Source organism: Condylostylus longicornis, unplaced genomic scaffold (assembly GCF_029603195.1).
Source record: "Condylostylus longicornis isolate FDR11 unplaced genomic scaffold, ASM2960319v2 ptg000044l, whole genome shotgun sequence".
Lineage (NCBI taxonomy): Eukaryota > Metazoa > Arthropoda > Insecta > Diptera > Dolichopodidae > Condylostylus > Condylostylus longicornis.
Genome location: NW_026578013.1, coordinates 8,024,051 through 8,043,733, shown reverse-complemented (window position 1 = coordinate 8,043,733; position 19,683 = coordinate 8,024,051). Strand labels below are relative to the sequence as shown.

At 24.2% G+C, this 19,683-nt stretch overlaps 1 protein-coding gene across 4 annotated transcripts in view; it reads right to left on the bottom strand.

Annotated features, from left to right (window-relative positions):
* Positions 1-1,412: 1,412 nt before the first annotated feature.
* The window catches only part of LOC129610282 (serine/threonine-protein kinase BRSK2), a 79,010-nt gene continuing 60,739 nt past the window's right edge, over positions 1,413-19,683 (bottom strand). Inside the window, exons 5-15 of one of the 4 annotated variants that reach the window (XM_055522810.1) lie at positions 16,582-16,797; positions 15,496-15,695; positions 14,901-15,122; positions 8,444-8,763; positions 2,988-3,146; positions 2,738-2,904; positions 2,554-2,658; positions 2,237-2,312; positions 1,975-2,144; positions 1,752-1,882; positions 1,413-1,659 (exon numbers count right to left, since the gene is read on the bottom strand). In XM_055522810.1, coding sequence (XP_055378785.1) covers positions 1,563-1,659; positions 1,752-1,882; positions 1,975-2,144; positions 2,237-2,312; positions 2,554-2,658; positions 2,738-2,904; positions 2,988-3,146; positions 8,444-8,763; positions 14,901-15,122; positions 15,496-15,695; positions 16,582-16,797 — 1,863 coding nt within the window. In that variant the 3' untranslated portion in view covers positions 1,413-1,562. Of the gene's footprint in view, positions 1,660-1,751; positions 1,883-1,974; positions 2,145-2,236; positions 2,313-2,553; positions 2,659-2,737; positions 2,905-2,987; positions 3,147-8,443; positions 8,779-14,900; positions 15,123-15,495; positions 15,696-16,581; positions 16,798-19,683 lie in introns of all 4 variants that reach the window. The other 3 variants (XM_055522811.1, XM_055522808.1, XM_055522809.1) reach the window with 3 other exon arrangements.

Genomic DNA, 19,683 nt, shown 5'->3' with positions numbered 1-19,683 from the left:
CAAAATAAATAATTATTGAAATATTTTAATTAAAAACTATATAACGATTAAAATTTATTAATTTTAAATTAATTAAATTAATTCTTAATTTTTTTTTAAATATTATACATTAAATTTTTAAAACAGAAAAATTATAATATATAATATCATACAATATTGCATTACATTTTGTTTTGTTTTTTTAATTTTACATTATACTGATTTGAATTCTTAATTAAAATAAATTAAAACAATAAATATCACTGTATTATATAATACCATTTATATAAAAGAAAAAATCAAAAACACTATATACAATTTAATACAATTTAAATATAATTATATAATTTATAAAACTAAATTAATAATATATAGTCGACAGTAAAAATAGATACAATGTATACATGTGTATATAGTATGTGTATTAGAAAACAAGAATTTGAATATATGCGAATATACACATTTATACAATATTATGTACATATATGATTTTTTTGCAATTAATTTATGTATGAATATATAATAACAATTTATGTTAAATCAGCATAATTGTTAAGAGCATGACTAGCATCGGTTGCAAAATTTGCTGTATTACCAATTGCTGTATTTAATTTACATATATATGCGGCAGCAATTGCAATGGATGCAGGAAATAATACGAAAACAGAAAATTTTATAAAACATTTTCTATTATTACGTGACTGTTGATGTTGCTGTTGTTGTTGTTGATGTTGTCTTTTTTGATAATATTGATTATATTTACGTTTTTCATTAAATTTTGATATAATATTTGATAATCTTGATGCAGCATTACTTCTTGTACTATTATTATTTCTTAATATTCTAATATCATTTGATGTTGTTGTTGATGTTGTTAAAATTACAGCAGTTTTAATACTATTATTATTATTATTATTATTATTAATTAATATTCGATTATCTCTATTATCAATACAACTTTTACTTTTATCACTATTAAAATTATTTTTATTATTTAAATTATTAATGACATCTTTACTAATATTGATTGTTTCTAATGATATTTTCGTTGTACGCGGTATACGTGTTGTTGCAGTAGGTGAAATTGGAGCAAAACGTACACTCTTTTTAATACTATTATTATTATCACTATATGGTATTACATTATTATTAATATTAATAATATTATTATTGATATTATTTGTATTGATAATTAATTCATCGGTTGATGTAATCATTGTTGTTTTAATTGGGGTAATTGTAGGTGATGTTGTTGGTGTTGTTATTGTGTTTGTTGATGCTGGTGAAATTTTATTTCCTGCCATTGCTTTTGTTTTTTGTTGCTGTATTTCATATAATTTTTCAATAAATTGATCGTATTGATTTGATTGAGCTACATCGTTTGTATAAATATTATTTTTCGTTGATGATAATGATGATGATGTTTCTGATGATGTAGAAGATGATGTTGTTGTTGTTGTTGTTGCTGTTGATAAAGTTGCCTTCATTAATTGATTTTGTAATTGTTGTTGAAGTTGTTGTTGTTTTTCGCCTTTCGTCATCCATATACTTGTTAATCGGCAACTAAATCAGAGAAATAATTCTCATGCGATTGCACTACCCGACATAGTCGTCGCTTGTCTTTCAGTTGGACGTTCTCTTGATCTTTCATGTTCGGTTTGTTCAGAACTAAAAATTTTACTAAATTAGAATATTATTAATTTAATATTAATACAAATTAAATAAATAATTGATTATAATTTTTAAAAAGGAATTAAATAAAAATGAATTACTTGGATCGAACTGTTTTGGGGCTCCCTGGTATATCAGTAACTGGATTGTTATTATTCGTACTAGCAGATGCTCTACGACCATTTCCTGTTTTCATATCGAATATCGTTTCATTTTCTAAATCATTTTCAATCTGTGAAATATTATTTAATAAAAATGTGCACCAAAAAGCTAAGGAAATTGTGCTCTTTTTTTCGAATTAATTAATCAAATATAGGTACTTGCCTGCCTTTTATAACAAAGTCTTTCACTTGAGTCTGAACCACATGAGGAACTTTCGGATACCGCTTGAGTAACTGATGGTATAGTCGGTGGACTGCTTGGGCCAGGAAAACGTTTCGAACAAACTTGTGATTGAATGTGCTCACATATTCTTCTAAAACGACGAATATTTCCTAAAATGAGAAAGAATAAATAAAAATAAATAAAATTAAATTTGATATTGAATATTTTGTCATTTCAAATGTTACTTGTCTTGATAATTTACCTGATAGGAGGGTAAAAGTAATTGCAAATAATAAATCAGCAACATCGCCTTGTTTACAAATAGCACTAATGTCAACCTGAAATACAAACGAAATGCATTCATTAAACATAGTTAAACAATAAAAGAGGGGGAATAAACACAAATATGACATAAGAATTGCACTTACAATGTGTAATTTCGTAACTAACAAATTTTTATAATCAATAATAAAAAAAATTACAAATAAAGAAAACATTTCTCATATCAATATTGTCACGATAGTAGAATCGCAATATTTTAAAATATTGTATTACTGTTAAAATAATTAAAAATTTTACCTGAAATCTAACATGACGCTGAAACATAACAGGACCTGTTCCATTTCTCTTATATTCAACACGAAATGACGTAGGAGAAACCACACTATGGGACAATTCTGCCATCTATAATTAAAAAGTTACGTAAGAACAATAATCATCTTTAAAGAAAAGAAGAAGAGTTGAATCTAAAATTTTTACTTACAGATAAAAATGCATGTATTAAATGAGCTTTAACCGTTGCTATTGGCTTTCCTTTAACTAATATCGTAAATGTTTCATCTTTTTCAGTTGTCATTAAATTACCAAACCATGAACGTTTTGTTAATTCTGGTGAAGATTCAGGTGTCAAATGAACTTCATCTGCTGAAACTTTATTTTCAAAAAACAAAGAAAAAACAAAAAAGAAAATGAAATAAGTTTTTAAACAGTCCAAATTTTTTTTTTTGCTTTACCTTGAAGTTTTCTTCGATGAAATCGTGGACTTCCTAAGAAACTATTTTTGATATTTGTCAGTCTAGTTTTCCACAATTGTCCACCGGTAGCACTGCACGTTGAACCTGTCATTACTGCTGGTGAAGCATTCATATGAGGTGAACCAGGCGGCGTCATAACTGTAAAAGAAGAAATTACAATGCGATTTTATATAATATTCATAAATAATATTAAATTGATATTAAATTTCATAAAGCCTATAGTATGTATAGATTATGTAAAACAAAATAAATAAATAATTTTATAATAACAGTAGATGGTATTCTAAGACAAGCATATTTGACAAAGTGGTGTTTCTTCTTTACACCTACCTATATAACTTTTGTATATTTATGAAAATTATGAAAATATTTGTACATATTTATAATACATTTTTTTAGATCTACTTGCACATTTATGTATTTAACAAAATATTCTTATGTCTACTTATTGAAATATGGAAAAATTTTAAGGTATTGTTTACATACAAGACAAATTTATCTACAAGACTTAATCTGATTCTGCTGCAAAACGTATAAATAAACACTGCTTGATACCAGACTTTTTGTTGCAGCATATAATAAATTTGTATTATTTTGCTTCATCAAATTTTTTAAAAGTAAATGGGCGATAATTAACCTTTTATGGGAATTTTAAGCCTCATCTGATAATTTCATTTTGTCATATAAACATTCATCAGATTCCGTAGATTTAACCTTTGATTTTGTCGTATACACTAATGGATCCCTACACTGTTTAAATACATTATCATATATTTTGTATGACATACATATATGTAATGTCAACCTTTAATTATTTTGCACTTTATTGCATGTGATTTATAAAACTTTACAAAAATTTTTTATACAACAATTTACAAAAAATTTTTAAAGTTCCATACATTTTATATAAATTTAATAAAATCAGAATAATAAAATGGTAAATGAATAATAAATATTATGTTTAAAGATATAGGTATATATTATATATGTTGATAGAAATCAAATATACATAGATTGCTTTAATCTTTTGAAGAGTGCAACAAACAATTTACAATATTTCACTATATTTTTTCATGTCATTTTTAAGTCTACAACAACTCATTTAATTGCTTCATAATAACAAAAGTTTAAATTTTTTTTGCACAAATTCATACAGTACATATATGCTATTTAATATATATATATATATGTACATAACATGATAGTCATTTAAAAGGCTAATTACACTAAAAAATAAACTGTTTGTATATTATACTTATATAAAATGTTATACAAATACGTGTATGAATGTTGAAAACATTGCTTTTTCTTTTGATTGTTGCCAAATTGTTTGTAAAGTTAGAAAATAAAACAAAAATTTAATGTACCTATGTATACAACTAAGTAATCCTTATATAGATCCTTGGAGAATATTTCGTCATTTATTTTATTTTATCTTCATATTCTTAACACTAATGTGTACAAAGTTGTTATATTTGTAACAAAAACAAAAGGAACAAAAACTTTCAAAAACAAAAATACATTGTTTCATTTTTACTACAATATTAGTAAATTTATGTATACATATGTATATATTTATACTATGTACCGTATGCATACGGATAGATACCAGTGACGTACCGACTCATTATGGGCAGGGTAATTGCAAGAGCCTTTTTTTACTATAAAATATCCCAGATCTTTGAATTTAAGTTTTTCCGTACGTTTTTCTACAGAATCTAAATTAAAAATACAATGTTATGTGGAAGAGTCATTTGGCATATACATATTAACATGGAATGTCTATAATTTAGGAAAAATTATAAAAAGTGATAACGTTTTAAGTACATATATTTTTTGAAATTTTTTTAAAAGAATCTATTATTTTATTGTACAATTTCGTTTTAAATAGCCAATCGTGTAAAAACGAAAATCAGTAAAATATTTTTATTTTCCAACAAAATACTCAATTCAGTTCTATAATTTTCTTAGACAACTTGTATTAATTGACATCAAACAACAACAGTAGGAAAATTTATTCACATTTTTATACGTTTATTTATGTGCACATAACCTTATTTATTTAATTGCATATCTTTGCATTTTATTACATGAACATATACACAAATGTATGTTTACATTGACGTGTAAAGATATTTCTATTCCTATATTCCTCTTCTACATGCATTCATATAAATTCCTTGACCTCACAATAAAATTTAAAGTATGATGGTCTTGTAACAAAATCTCATAATATTCTAAAATTTTTACATAAAATAGTTTTTTAGATATAAATATGTGATTTTACATTCAAGTATTGTTTAGCATATTTTCAAAAAAAAAAATTTGAGTAAAATTAATATGATTTTTTCATAAGTTTGTCCATCAGTGCTCCGCTTTTATACATAATTTTTTCATATTTTATGTAGAAAAATCGAATTTGATAAACAAAACGTGATTCTCCAAAAAAAATTGTTTGCGATATGCTCTTTTTTTTCTAAAAATTATGAATTTTTCTAACAAATTTTTAAAACTTTTTTTAACTATAAAATTTTTTAAAATGTTTTTTTTTCACAATTCACAAACAGCAAACATTTAGAATTTCACAAACGCAAACAATTTGCTTTTTATATTGGGAAAGCAAATGTGACCATTGCATAATAGTCTTTGAAAATAACTGTTTAAATTTTTAAAGTTTATCAGTTCTAGACATTATAATATATGGTTAGTTCCGTTAGAAGAAATCTATTTCTATATTAACATATACTTAGCTCCCTCCTTTCAGGCTATTTATAAATCCCAACAAACTAAGAAATTATAAAATAAAATCAATAATTAATCTGTATGAAATATGTTAGAATATTGCAAATAATTCTTGTTTAAGGGAAATGTGCTACCTTAAAAACCATTGGCTTTATTCGAATTTATTATATGCAAATTTGCATGTAAAATTTTTTTCATCTATTTTATACTACTTCTGTTGCACTATAGAATTGTATAAGTACAAAGATTTATTACAGGATGTAAATCCTTATTAAAATAGAATATTACATTGAGGTAAACAGGAACTATTACTATATCAAAAACCAAATCTTATAGATATACTTCCCATAAATTTGTTAAATATGGGAAATTAATAATGTTAATTCTTCAAAATATTATAAATAAATGTCTTTAAATTTTAATATTTATAATTTATGAAAATTTAAAATTTAATTATGTTATTTTTAAATGAACACATTCAATTTAAAAAGTATGTAGTTTACTAACTACGAAGGAAGATGCTTAATTTACGTCAATTGCACATACTTTGCAAAATTAAAGTTTAAAGAAAATAATTTAAATAGTTTGATTACATAATATATTGAAATTGTTTCAGAACATATTTTATTCGAATTATTAGAACTAATTAAAACTGAAATAAATTAAAAGTTTGTTTTTTGTTCTACATATAAAGTTTCTTAAAATTATGTTGCATTTTTTATATTATTTTTTTATATTTATAGTCTGAAGCTCTTGCTACATATATAATTAATATTTAAATTTATTGTGTTTTATTTGCACCTTGTTAATTTTCAGAGTGTCTTACTCTACATTGTATTTCTTTTCTGAAGCTATTTTTATTTTATGATATGTACATAATATTATGTAAGCAAAAATAATATGTTTATAATTTATTCAAACACCTTATTATAATATATAATGTTTAAAATATGCTTACACTTTTAAAAATATTTGTTCATTATTTTATAATTTACTTTTACTATAATTAAAATTTTAAATTTTTAAATCAAGAATATTCTTGTAATTTGTAGACTGATTATTAGATCTGCAAAGTCAAAGACCAGAAGTCAGTCGAATTTCAAGGTTTTCTAATTGCAGATGCCGAGTGCAAGACGATTTTGATCATCCGAGTTCAGGATGATTTTTAATAAAACCTTAATAAAACCTCTAATAACCTTTAATAAAACCGTAAAGCAGCTTTTTTCGCTTCAACAAGTGAAAATAATGCTTTTAAAAACAAGCTGCTACATTTTTAAAATTACTTTTATTCATATAACAAAATATTTCAAAGATTGCATACATTCAGGATTTGGTGACAAAATTGAAAGAGGAATTAATATTGTAATGCTTGAATTCAAGAGTTGATTGCGTGAGTCAAGAAAAATAATTATATATAATAGTATAGCATATACCGTAAGCTTTCAGTTTCGGAAATAATTATAAGGTGCTCAAAAACTCAAATTTTACAAATTTCGAGAAGCGATAAAATGAGAGAGGGTGATGTAAAAAAAAAGGTTCTTCTTACAGAATAAACTATTTATTAATATATAAAAGTTGGTAAAATACAGCTTATGTTTAGGGTCCTACAGCTAATCATCTAACCCGATATTAGATAACCGTTAATTTTAACGACCTTGTTTTTTTTTTAAAGTAAACTGTACTGTGCCGCAGTAGAAGAAACTAGATGTTACTTTTCTGCGTTTGCAAAATTTGAGAACTGCTTGTGATTTCATTAAAATAAATATTAACAAAATGGAATTTTAAGATATTGTAAGGGCTTTTATTTTTACGGAGGTGGATTTAGATTTCTTCTACGGAAAGTTTTATCATAATTGAAGATATCAAGGTAGTGTAGAAATTTTGTAAAGGAGTCCACGGACAACGGAGTGAAACTAAAATGCCGTTTTTTTTAATCGTCTTTATAAACCATATTGTATAGATGTTGCAATCAGTGTGTAAAAAATTTATGAGTCTCATCAAACCATCTACGTAATGCTCAGAGAAAAACAGATACACTATCATGCAAAAATTATAGTTTTTGATAGAATTTTGATAGAATTTTTACTTTGGAGAAATAATTTTCGAGAACTGTGAAAGACGATAGCTTGAATTTTTGTTAAAAATTTTGTTGCGTGGTGTCTGTTTCAAAAGGTAAATTTATTCGTTGTTTTAAATAAAAATGATTTGTGATATTAAATTTAAGGTAAAAATTTAATTTTTCATTCAATATTATCCAAATAAAGGTAATTACAGAATTTTTTCTTAATATTCCCAAAACATTTACTTGCGATTTAAAAGCATAGCAATTCAAATACAGTTGCATACATACATACTTTGTACATGTTATATATATAGTAAAAATATGTATACCTATGGGTGTACATATATCCCATATTATATAATAATCTTTGTTTAGAAATCACTTTTTTTTATTTACAAAATCTTACAAAATTTTAAATAAAGAAAAAATCAATTTTAATTATAAATGTAAAACGAAAATGAATAAATAAAACAAATAATGCAAAATTTTCTTCACTTCTCCCTCCAATTGTACCCCTATACAGTAATTCATTTAATATAGGTATATGTATAAATGTTCATATACAAACGTGGCACATTTAACAAAATTATTGTTGTTTAAAAATTATAAACAAATGCAAATTTTAACTTACCATTATTACTTTCTGGATCTTGAAATAAACTAATCGCTATTGTTGGACCAGAATTGGCACGATGATGTGCTGGTGATGTATTATTTGAATCAGCTGTATTACTTGTTTGCGATGGTGTACGTGTTACCGGTGTTGGTGAATGCGTTGAATGTCTTGCCGATGGTGATACAATTGTTGTTGCCGGTGATGATGGTCGTGATATAATTGTTGTTTGTGGTGCATTTATTGGTGAACCACCACGTGTTGGACTATGATATGATGATGAACGTATTGTTGCTGCTGATGACGGTGAACGGCGAGCATTATGATTCCTTGCATTGCTATAGGAGCGGAAACTGTAATTATAAATGCACAGAAAAAGAACACAAAAAAAAATAAAAAAGACAAAAAACAAAAAATAAAGGAATGAACACAAAAAACAAAAAAATAAAAGCAAACAAAATTAACAAATAGAATTGAAAAAAAATAAACAAACAAAGAATAATAAAATGTACGGTAAAGATAATAAAATAACGGTAAAAATTAGGTGAAATAATAAAATTTTCGTTAAAAGAACAATGAAAATGAATGAATGAAATGAATGAAGTAAAATTTTGTGAATTATAAAAGAATTTATGATTAAACACGAAAAAAAATTAAATTTTGTTTTTTTTTTAATGTAATTACAAAAACAAAATTAATGAAATTAAAAAACATAATAATAAAGAAACATAAAAGTGAAACAGAAAAAAACGGAAAATAAAATATTTATGTTTTAGCACAGAACATTTTTATAAGCAGCAACAAGAGAGTAAAAAAATAATAATGAGTAAAAATAAGAAAGAAAGAGAGATATGTATATTTTTTGTTTTGTTTTCTTCTTGTTCTAATTATTTTCATATGAAAAATAAAAATAGCAAGTCTTTTTTTTTATTTTTTTATGTTTTTATTAAAGTTTTACTGTTATCTTTTTGTTTTTTGTTCACATGTTTCTGATAATATGTTATGGCTGATCGTTAAAAAACACACAAAATACAAAACAAAAAACAAAAACAAATGTTTTAATAAAAAAAGTTTCATCCCTTTTTTTTTTTTGAAAAAAAAAAAATGCATTATAAAAAACAACGACGATGAAGGGAATTTAATAATTAAATTTAAAAAAAGGTTTTAAAAAGAGAGCAATCAAAGGGAAATTTCGACATAAAAATCGGGTTTTACGCATCAGTTCTCACAACTGATAAAGTGATAATAAATGGTTTTAATTTTACAGACTAACATTAATTTACATAAACACATATACAATACGCAAATATACATATGAACAAACTTATACACACGAACTTATTGTTTATGTTAAAAGATTAGATATTAAAATTTTATTTTATATATAAAATTTAATTAAATTCAAAAATTTATTAAAACAAACAAAGGAAACTGCTGATATAAAATTAAAAATTTAATATGAAAATTTTATTAATTTTAATATTCATTTAAAATGTTTGTAGGCTCATACAAAATTATGCGTATTGCATATATAAAAATGCGTTTTGTTATCCAAATATTGAAATTATTTATCAAAATCTTTTGCTGAGGATTCGGAAAAATAAAAATGCTGAATTGGTAAATTCAAAATTTTCAAAATAATTAACTACGTATATAGGACACTTATTCTTTACGGGCCCAAGTAAATATCAATTGCCTTATGGATTCAAATAAAAGTGTTACGTAATAAATTGAAGTTTGCTGAAAATGTGTAAATCACTTACAAAAACGACGATATTTAAATTATTTTCAGAATTTGTTGTAAAGTAAACAACCTTGCGAATTTCACAATTGAAATTGAATATTTTTATCTGAATTTAATGAATTATCATATTTAACAATATGCGGTTTCTCTATATATATTTCAATTGAATCATTTTGGCATGATTTTTGCAAGAAACTCGACAATTAAATCCTGCTGAATTGCATATTCGCTGTGATCATAAGAAATTATCGTAGTTGTGATAAAACTAACATCTTTAACATTTAAGAATCAATGAGAATTTTAAATGTTAACAATATCAACTAAGATCTACAGACATAAGTTGCTGGAACATGTATATAATAACCTTTATAATTATTTTGAAATTTATGAAATAATTTTATTTCACAATTTATAACTTTTACAAAATAAATCTTATCAATATTACAAAAATTTCTTTTAGCATATTTTTAGCATATTTTTTGTATGCTCCGATTCGTTATCGATTCTGTATTCGAACTTGTATAACTTGTTAGTCGCATATTATACTTATATACAGGGTGATTCAGTAAAGCGCACAATATATCTCATTGTTAAGGGCATCAAAAATAGTTAAAACGTTTTCTCCGAAAAAGATAAAAGTTTTAAATGAATAATTTCTGAAAAAGCTAGAGCAAAGGACTTGAAAGCAACGTATTACTTACTTTTGTGTTTTATGCACTTTCGGAATGCAAAGCATTCCAAATTTATAAAAAATCAAATTTTACCCTTGTTTTGATTTTTTTAGTTTTATGTAACTCGATAATTTCGTATAAATTTTTTTGAAATTTTGAATTTCTTTTTACAGAATTTTACACAGCTGTTGTATAGTACTGATTTGAGTCCTCAAACGTTACAAAATGTTTTATGGTAAAGGAGATATATCACAAAAACCATTTCTATGTCAAAATTTTAAAGGGCTTAATAAAATGTAAAACATCAAAAAAATTGTCACTAATATTTACTATGGTTACTCTTGACAGTTAACATTTTAAAAACATAGACAAAGCTGTCATTTTATTTTAGTAAAAAAGTGAAATTTTAAGATTTTTCTCGAAATCAGTTGAGATTTGACAACTAATTCCAAACAAAAATTTTACCCATTTTTAATGTTCCAAACAGTGATATAATATAATAGTATACTCTTTACTGAATCACCCCATATACACATATATAGATTTGTATTAAAATAAGTTTCAGGTATATACCGAAATATATAGATATATTCACCTGTTGTAAATAATCATTCATGAACTCTTAATCAACGTTATATAAAAAATTCCAATTATATATAAGATTTTATAATATTGTGTTAATAAAAGTTTCTCGAAGGAAAGTTTAAGTGGGAAATTTTAAATAAAAAAACAAAAACTTTAATACAACATTTTGCAATTGTATTTTTTTTTTAATAATAATAAAGCGAAATAAGACAATTTGTTGAAAATAATAAAAAGGATTAAAAATATTTCAATTATATAGAAAACTTAGGGTGCTTTTGGTTTCAAAAGTTCAATTTAGAAAATGAAATATACAATTTCACATATGTATATATATGAAAAGAAAATTAATAAAAATACAACTATTATTTCAAGGAAAAACTTTTTAAAAATATAAAAAATTAATTAAGAGAAAATTTTTATCCACATATCTCATTTTGTATTTTCCATTTGTATTTTTCGTACAAAATTTTGTACAATCTAATAATTTCTCTATACAAGTCTTACATTTTAAGAAATTAATTTTTTAAGAAAAAAAAAAATTACAAAAATAGCGTTTTCTTATATTTTCTTTTTTTGGTTTTTTTATTTTGAAAATTCAAAAGAATTTTATCCACACTTTTGAAAACTTTTTCTTAGAAATAAAATATAATATTATTAAGTATGTGTATGTATTTATGTATGTATATTGTGTATATATGGTGTCTTGATGTCATTTGTAGATTTATCTCTTATATACTTATAAGAAAGAATACGTGGTTAATTTAATTTTAATAAGATTATGTTCAATAAATATGAAATCAACTACCTACATACCTACATAGTAAAATTTTATATTATTATAAGAGTAAGAAACTGTCTTCTTCTGTATGTGGTAAAATTTCAGAAATTATATACGAGTATTTTACTTTGCAATAATAACAAAATTGTTGCATGAAATAATTTTAAGAACGTGTTACCGTGTTAGTTATTAAATAAACCTTGAAAATTTAATAATTTAAAGCAAACTTTTTATTTACTATTACAATTTTTTAATAATATATGTATGTTTCATACATAAAAGAGCTGCAAAGCTCTTTCGATATTAAAATTTATACATGTAAATGTAATTATGTGATTAAAATCAATAACGAGCGAAACTGACAAGGAATGTATGAAAAGAGTCAACGAATAAAATTGAAGTGGCAATTCAAAAAATATATTTGACAATAAAGTCCTTGAAAATTTCTAATATAAAATCAGACCATAGTGTAATTATGTTGGAAAAGAAATTGTAATTATTAAAATTTAATCGTCTTGTATCTTATTATTTTCTTTAAAAATCTATTTCAGACGTGAAATATAGAAGATAAAGCTGTGAAATAAATAATACAATTATGTGATATATTAAATGGCTTTCTAAAATTTTCATTACACTTAAAGATGAAAATTTAACCATAATTTATAGAAATACTTATTTCGACCAGCCTCCTTAAAATCTTCATCTTTAAATAATTGAAAATTTAATATTTAATCATTTCAATATAATATGAGTTTTATGATTGAAATTTTCAAAATTTAAGTCGTTAAAAAAATCTTTTGCGGTATAGGAGACATAGCAAAAAAAAAAACCATTTGTACTTTAAGATTTTAAAGATGTAAAGCTCTTAAAGCTCTTTAAAAAACTATTTCTTTGAAACTTCTACCCTTTTTGGAACGAAATTTAGAAGCAAAAAAACTTAAGTATGTTAAGATTTCGTCAAATTTTCTTAAAATCTCTGTAGTTTGGTAACGGTTTCGATTAACGCTACGTTCCGAACAAAAATTTTACTCATTTTCGACCCTCTGCCTGATGCTATATGGCTCCTAACCTGTATTAGTATTACTAGTATTGGATGAACTATGACATATAAATGTAGCGCAGGGCATAGTATTTGAAGGTAATTTATTAAAAGAAAAAAAGGGATTTTATAATTTGTGCAATTAATTGCGGAAGAATAAGTCTGGTTTACTTGTTGATTCCTATAATCTGATAGATGGAGAAATTTATTCAGATAAATTCCTTTTAATAGAAATTATTAAATGAAAATAAATGTATAAAATTTTCGATTTTTTTAATATATAGCTCAGTTTTTGTTCTTTTATACCCGTTCCAGTTGAGCAAAAAATATACTCAGTTTAATAATTTCTTATGTTCAATAATTAATTTATACTTACATTCAAAATAAATACAAAAATTCTAACTGATGGTAATAACTTTATTATTTATTAGCAATTTTTGAATAAATTATTCTTGTCGAAACATATTTAAACAAATCAAAATGTCATGTAAATTTGTCCAAAATATGTATATATGTATTAAATTTGTGTATCTGAAAGTACCTATGATAATTTCCTGTGAATTCAACCGTGGTATTATATTTCGTATATTTTGTATTTGTTGGTTGTATTTGACATAGAAGAAAACAATGTTCTTGTTATGTTTTTGTAATTTTATAACAATTAATAACATAATACATAATTATCAATAAATTAACTGCAATTAACTTGATTGAACAGCCTATATATACTTGAACATGCATCAGACAGTATGTGTGTATGTACATATTTAAATTATTTCTAAATTTGTAATCATTAAGAATTGAAGATTTTTTTTACAGTGCAATGATGTTTCAGTTCATGATAAATGATTCTAACTATAGTTGATAATATGCATAACTTTTATATGCATATACAATTGTATATACAATAATTTTGGTATCGGTATTTTGTATTTTTAATATAAAATATGAATTAATATAAATTTTGTGTATAATACAAAATTTGTAATAATTATTTTTTGCATGATGTGCACTTAGACTATAAAATAAAAAAAAAATTAAAGAATTTGTGCAAACAGTTTTTTTTTGTTTTTACTAACCAGAGATAACAAAGTACAGATCTTTTGAAATAACAAGTGATGAATAACAATAAAACATTATAACAATAGTATAACAATAGTATAACAATAGTATATATGTAATTTCGATTATATAAGGATGTTATATAAACCAGCCACATGTCAACATGCAACAAAACAACTATAAAAAAAATAATAATTCAAATTGGATGACATTTCAAAACAGAAAATTTAAAAAAACATGAAGTAATTATGAGATAAAACTAAATATATTTAAACATTATTAAAAAAATTAAATTAAAATTTAACTAAAGATGAAAAAATTCAAAATGTTTAAAACTAAATCATCGAAGTTGAATAAAGAAAATACTTGAAAAATCCTGACAATATAAACATCTCTTTTTCATTTCTTCTTCAAAACTTAAAGAATAAAATTTTATTTAGAATTTTTTTAAAACCCAAAAAGAAAAAATAAAAATTAAAACTCAAAAAACAAAAAATCAATAACTTTCTCTCACATTTCATAAAACAAAAATTCAATAAAAAAAATTAAAAACTTAAAAGAAAACCATTTTTATAAAATATAGAAAAAAAACGTACTTGAACGCCTGCCTTCTAGGTGTTAATGGTGATCCTTCACTTATTTGACCCAAATTTAAACAATTTGAACCGTTAACACGACATGAATCTAAACGTTTTCGTGGTGGATCAATAACATCAGTATCTTGTCTTGGTTTCGGTATTTCATCTTCATCTTCTAATGCTGGTCTACGTCGTTTTCGTTCCAATAACAAAAAATAAATTACCTTTTCCGTATTATGACTAAAAAAAATGGCGTTCAAAAAAAACAAAATTAATTAAACCTGGCCGTATTGTAAAAACAAATATATATGTACACATGTCGGATCTACTATAAATGGAAAGTAAGCATTTGTTATAGGCGCAGAACAAGAAGCGCCATTGAAGACTAAAAAAAAAAAACTAATTTTAAAAGAATAGAAAATATTTCTCAAGTTTTTCAAACATTTTTTTCTTTCTATTTATAAAGTAATTCAATCAAATTTTTTTTCTTTATAAAGAAAAGGGGGAAGGGGAAGCGAGAAGGAGGAGTGAATATTTTGGAAAACGCGTAGGGTGCCGAACAAGTCAGGAAAAAGCCTGTGCATACAATATATAAATGTATAGGTATACTTACTTTGGACTAAGTAATTCTGCAATTAATTTATCTTTCTCTTTAAAACATCCTAATGAACAAATAGCATTTAATACATCCGGATCAACAGCCGAGGCAGTAGGTATCACATGTGTTTGAACAACTTCCATCATTGGTAATTCTAATTCAAGTTCACCCTTACCGCCAGCGGTTACCCAAGGGTGACGATTAATTTCTGCTAACTATTTATATAAAAAGAAAATTCATTCATTTATGAAAAATATTTAATGTGAAAAATTAAGAACTAAATGTAATACACACATAATTTAAAATATAATTGTCATGTGGTACTAAACTTGTTAATGCCAAATATGAATTTTGTACATTTTAAATTTAACTAAGCAAATTTTTTTCTTTTGAACAATAGTCTTATACTAAATTTCTAAAATTTTAATATTAAAATTTAATTGCTTCCCGGATACTTTAAAAATTTATAGTTTTACAACAATATTTTGTTGGGAAGAACGCTCCGTTCTTTTGAAATGACTCCCATTACAAAAAGTCATTTGTACAAACATGCATTTCGGTACAGGGGCCTCAGTTGTAATTCAATTTTCGTGAAACATCAGATAGTATCATACAAAATGATTGATACTACGTTACCATTTTTCCAAATACGAAAGTCGTTTCATGAAAATTACGTAGTAGGTCCCCAGGTCTTTAAGGTATGAGTAATTCATTTTTGAAATGGTGAAACCGAATTCAAACTACTGTTTAAAAAAACATCAAATTAAAAAGGACTCAAGTTCCATAAGAAATTTTGTTACGCCTAGCTGTATTTTAATTATATTGCTGGGTAAATGGGTAAAGTGTAAGACTGTACGCATTTGTATATTTCAGATATGTTATTCCCTAAATCTAAAAATCTTATTAACAGAAAATTACTTTTTCTATTTCAATTATTTTTTCTATTGGAAATTCAAAATAAAAGGATTTTTAAAGAAAATTTTGAGTCAAAGAAAAAACTTTTCTTTTTCATATTTGTTTTTTTGTAAATAATTGAAATGGCAAATTGAAAATTTCAATTGGAAACCTCAAAAAAAAAGGAAAAATAAACAAAATACTTACGGTTAATCTACGATCAGGATTCACTTCAATCATGCCACGTAATAAGCTTTGGCAATCTGGCGGAACAAAATGTGGTATATGAAATACACCACGTTTAACTTTTTCTAAAAGCTGTCTTAAATTATCATCATCAAAGGGCAAAGCACCAACAAGTAAAGCATATAAAATTACACCACAAGACCATACATCCGCTCTTCGACCATCGTATTTTTCACCCTATAAAAATAATAAACCATATTTTTTTATTTAATTGAATTTAAAAGTAACCAATGCTTTAAAATAATTTTATCTACAGGACCTTAATATAAAGAATAAAATTTATTAGGTGCTTAAAAATATATTCAAAACTTCCAAAAAGCTCACTCATACTGAAACAATACGGTTTAGATATAAAAATTATAGTTTCACCTGAATTTTATGAAAGGTAACCTTAAATAATTAATGAAGAATAATTTTTAACAGCTTATTGTAACGGAATTTTAAATATAATCATACTTTTACTTAATAACAAGCGAGTAATGAAATTTTCTCATGTAGATTAGCTCTTTCAACCATATTACTCGTTGATATTTTAGAGATTGTTTTAAATCCACTATCGTTAGAAGCATTTTTTTACAAAAAGGACCTTATTCTATAATGTTTGCTTAATGAACGATAGTTTACAAAACTTTGTACATTAAAATTTCTTTTGATCAATTAAAAACCTCTACATTTTCATCGTCAAAAACACATAAAATTTAAATTTTTATATTTAAAGAACACTTCAAATATAGGAAAAATAAAACCACCAAAGGGATAAAAATAACAAAAATTCCTTTTTAAAGCATGTTTCCTTAAAAAAGGAATCAATTAAATTTCAAATACATGATCGGAAAACAGGAGGAATTCAAATGGAATTTTCATAAAAGGATAACATATTTTTTTATTTTAGGGGATATTTTACAGGTTCTTAAATAAATAAAATATTATATTATGTATATTAAGGCTTCTTCACTTTTACAAAAAATATTCAGGTATATAGGTACTTATTTTGATTTTATAACTAAAATTTTATGTTAATGAAATGGGAGACATGTTAATTCAAAAAAAAAGGTCCACAATATAAGAAAATACAAAATTAAAATATTTTATAAGAAGAAATAGTTTTTGAATATTTTTCTGATGAAGTGAGCACTGATATATAAGGGTAAGATATTTTTAGCATTAAATTTAGCCTAATTTTGTATATTATACCTTTAATATTAGCAAAAATTCAGTACTTTTCAGGTCTATACTTTTAGAACACAATTTAAACTCAATTCGAATGATATTTTAATTTTGAGAGATTTCTTAATTAATAACAAGTTCTTACATTTTTCAAAATTCAACTAGAAAGAAATTTCAAGTAAGATTTAAACAAAATGATTTCAGATTTAATGCAAACCTTAATACAATTTTGTGATTACTCAGTGTGATTGCGCTCACGAGCATTGAGTTTTCTAAAAAATTATAAAAAAAAAAACAAAAAAACAATAAGCGAGTAATAGGAGCAATTGTTTTTTGTTTAAAGAAAATTTATTAAGTCAAATATTTTTAAAACATTTTAGCATAATTTTTATTTTTTATGCCCATGTCTCTCTGATGTGGAAGAAGAGCCGGCCTGGAGTACCTATCGGGCGATTTTGTGGCGGGGCTTTTGAGAATCAACAATGATGTTAATTGGTTCCGGTAGATGGTGTTATGGATTGTATTAGAAAGGGAGCTGTGAGATGTTAGTCTCAGTGTTGCCGATGGGCCTTCTTCTTGGCCTAGTGCATGGGCTTTGTATGGATGGTCAGGCGAGTCGCCCTCTTTTACTTCTACTAGTATATTTTTTAAAAATAATATTGGAATTTAATAGCTTTGATAAATATCAAATGTGAATAATCTTTAAATCATATAGATCAAAATAAGTGAACCAAACAACATAATCAATGAACTTAATTTTACTGAATTTTTCTGAATAAAAATTATTATTAATTACATTTTCTACATTTTTTATAATAGTATTTTTGTAATTTGCTTACTCTTTCTTATATGCAAAAATTTTGTTATTCTATACAATTTTCCAAGGAATAGTGACTAAATATTTGTAAAAATTTTATGAGTAATCACTGTTATGAAAATTTCCATTTTGTATTTCATATTTACCCAATGAATTCTTTAAAGATCCAATGTATATTGTTTTTATACTTCAAAATTTTTATTAAGAATTCAAAAATTAATTATATTCACTTATGCTTACGACATAATTTCGTTGTCATTGAGATGAAAACAGTTGTACATTTTAGCATTTAACCTTAGTAAATTATTTCAATATAAAATCATGTTCTAAGAATTGAAACCTTTGTACTACAAAATTCTTATTACAAACTACGAATTCTTTATAAATGAAATAATTGATAAAGTAAAAGTAATATCTTTAAAATAATTTCGAATTATGATTTATTTAGTAAATAGTTAATGAGGTCAATCACATAAAAGTTATTCGTATCACAGAATTTAATTTTTTTTTTCATATTCTGCCACATAAATGAAAATATATGTACAACGCTTTAACAGGAAAATTGATATTTATTCGGATATATGAAAGGTTTCCCAGAAAGAAAAATATAATATAAAAAATGGAATGATTAATGATTTTTTGTTCTATGTTATATTGGTCCCAAAAATTAATATTAATTTCATGTTATGTTTAAAATTTAAATAATGGTTTTCATTGAAAATTCATTATTCTTTTATTAGAATTATTAATTATAATTGAATATATGATCCTACTAAAGTTATAAATTTTATATTTCCGAATTCGAAATTGGAGAATAATGAAACAAATATTGTATGTACATATGTATATAACCAAAAATCCTAACTGCATGATCATGTTTATGGTTTAACGCAATTTAATTCAATTATCAAATTTAATGATTATCAAAACCTGTTAATGGAAACCGTGTAATATGAAATTACAAAGTTAACCCCACTACTGAGCAGTTTAAGCAATTTTCTAACCAAAATTATTATAGTGACTAAAATTTTTGTGTTATTTTCATTTGAGTGAGCTTTCAATTTAACTTTATTAAGAAT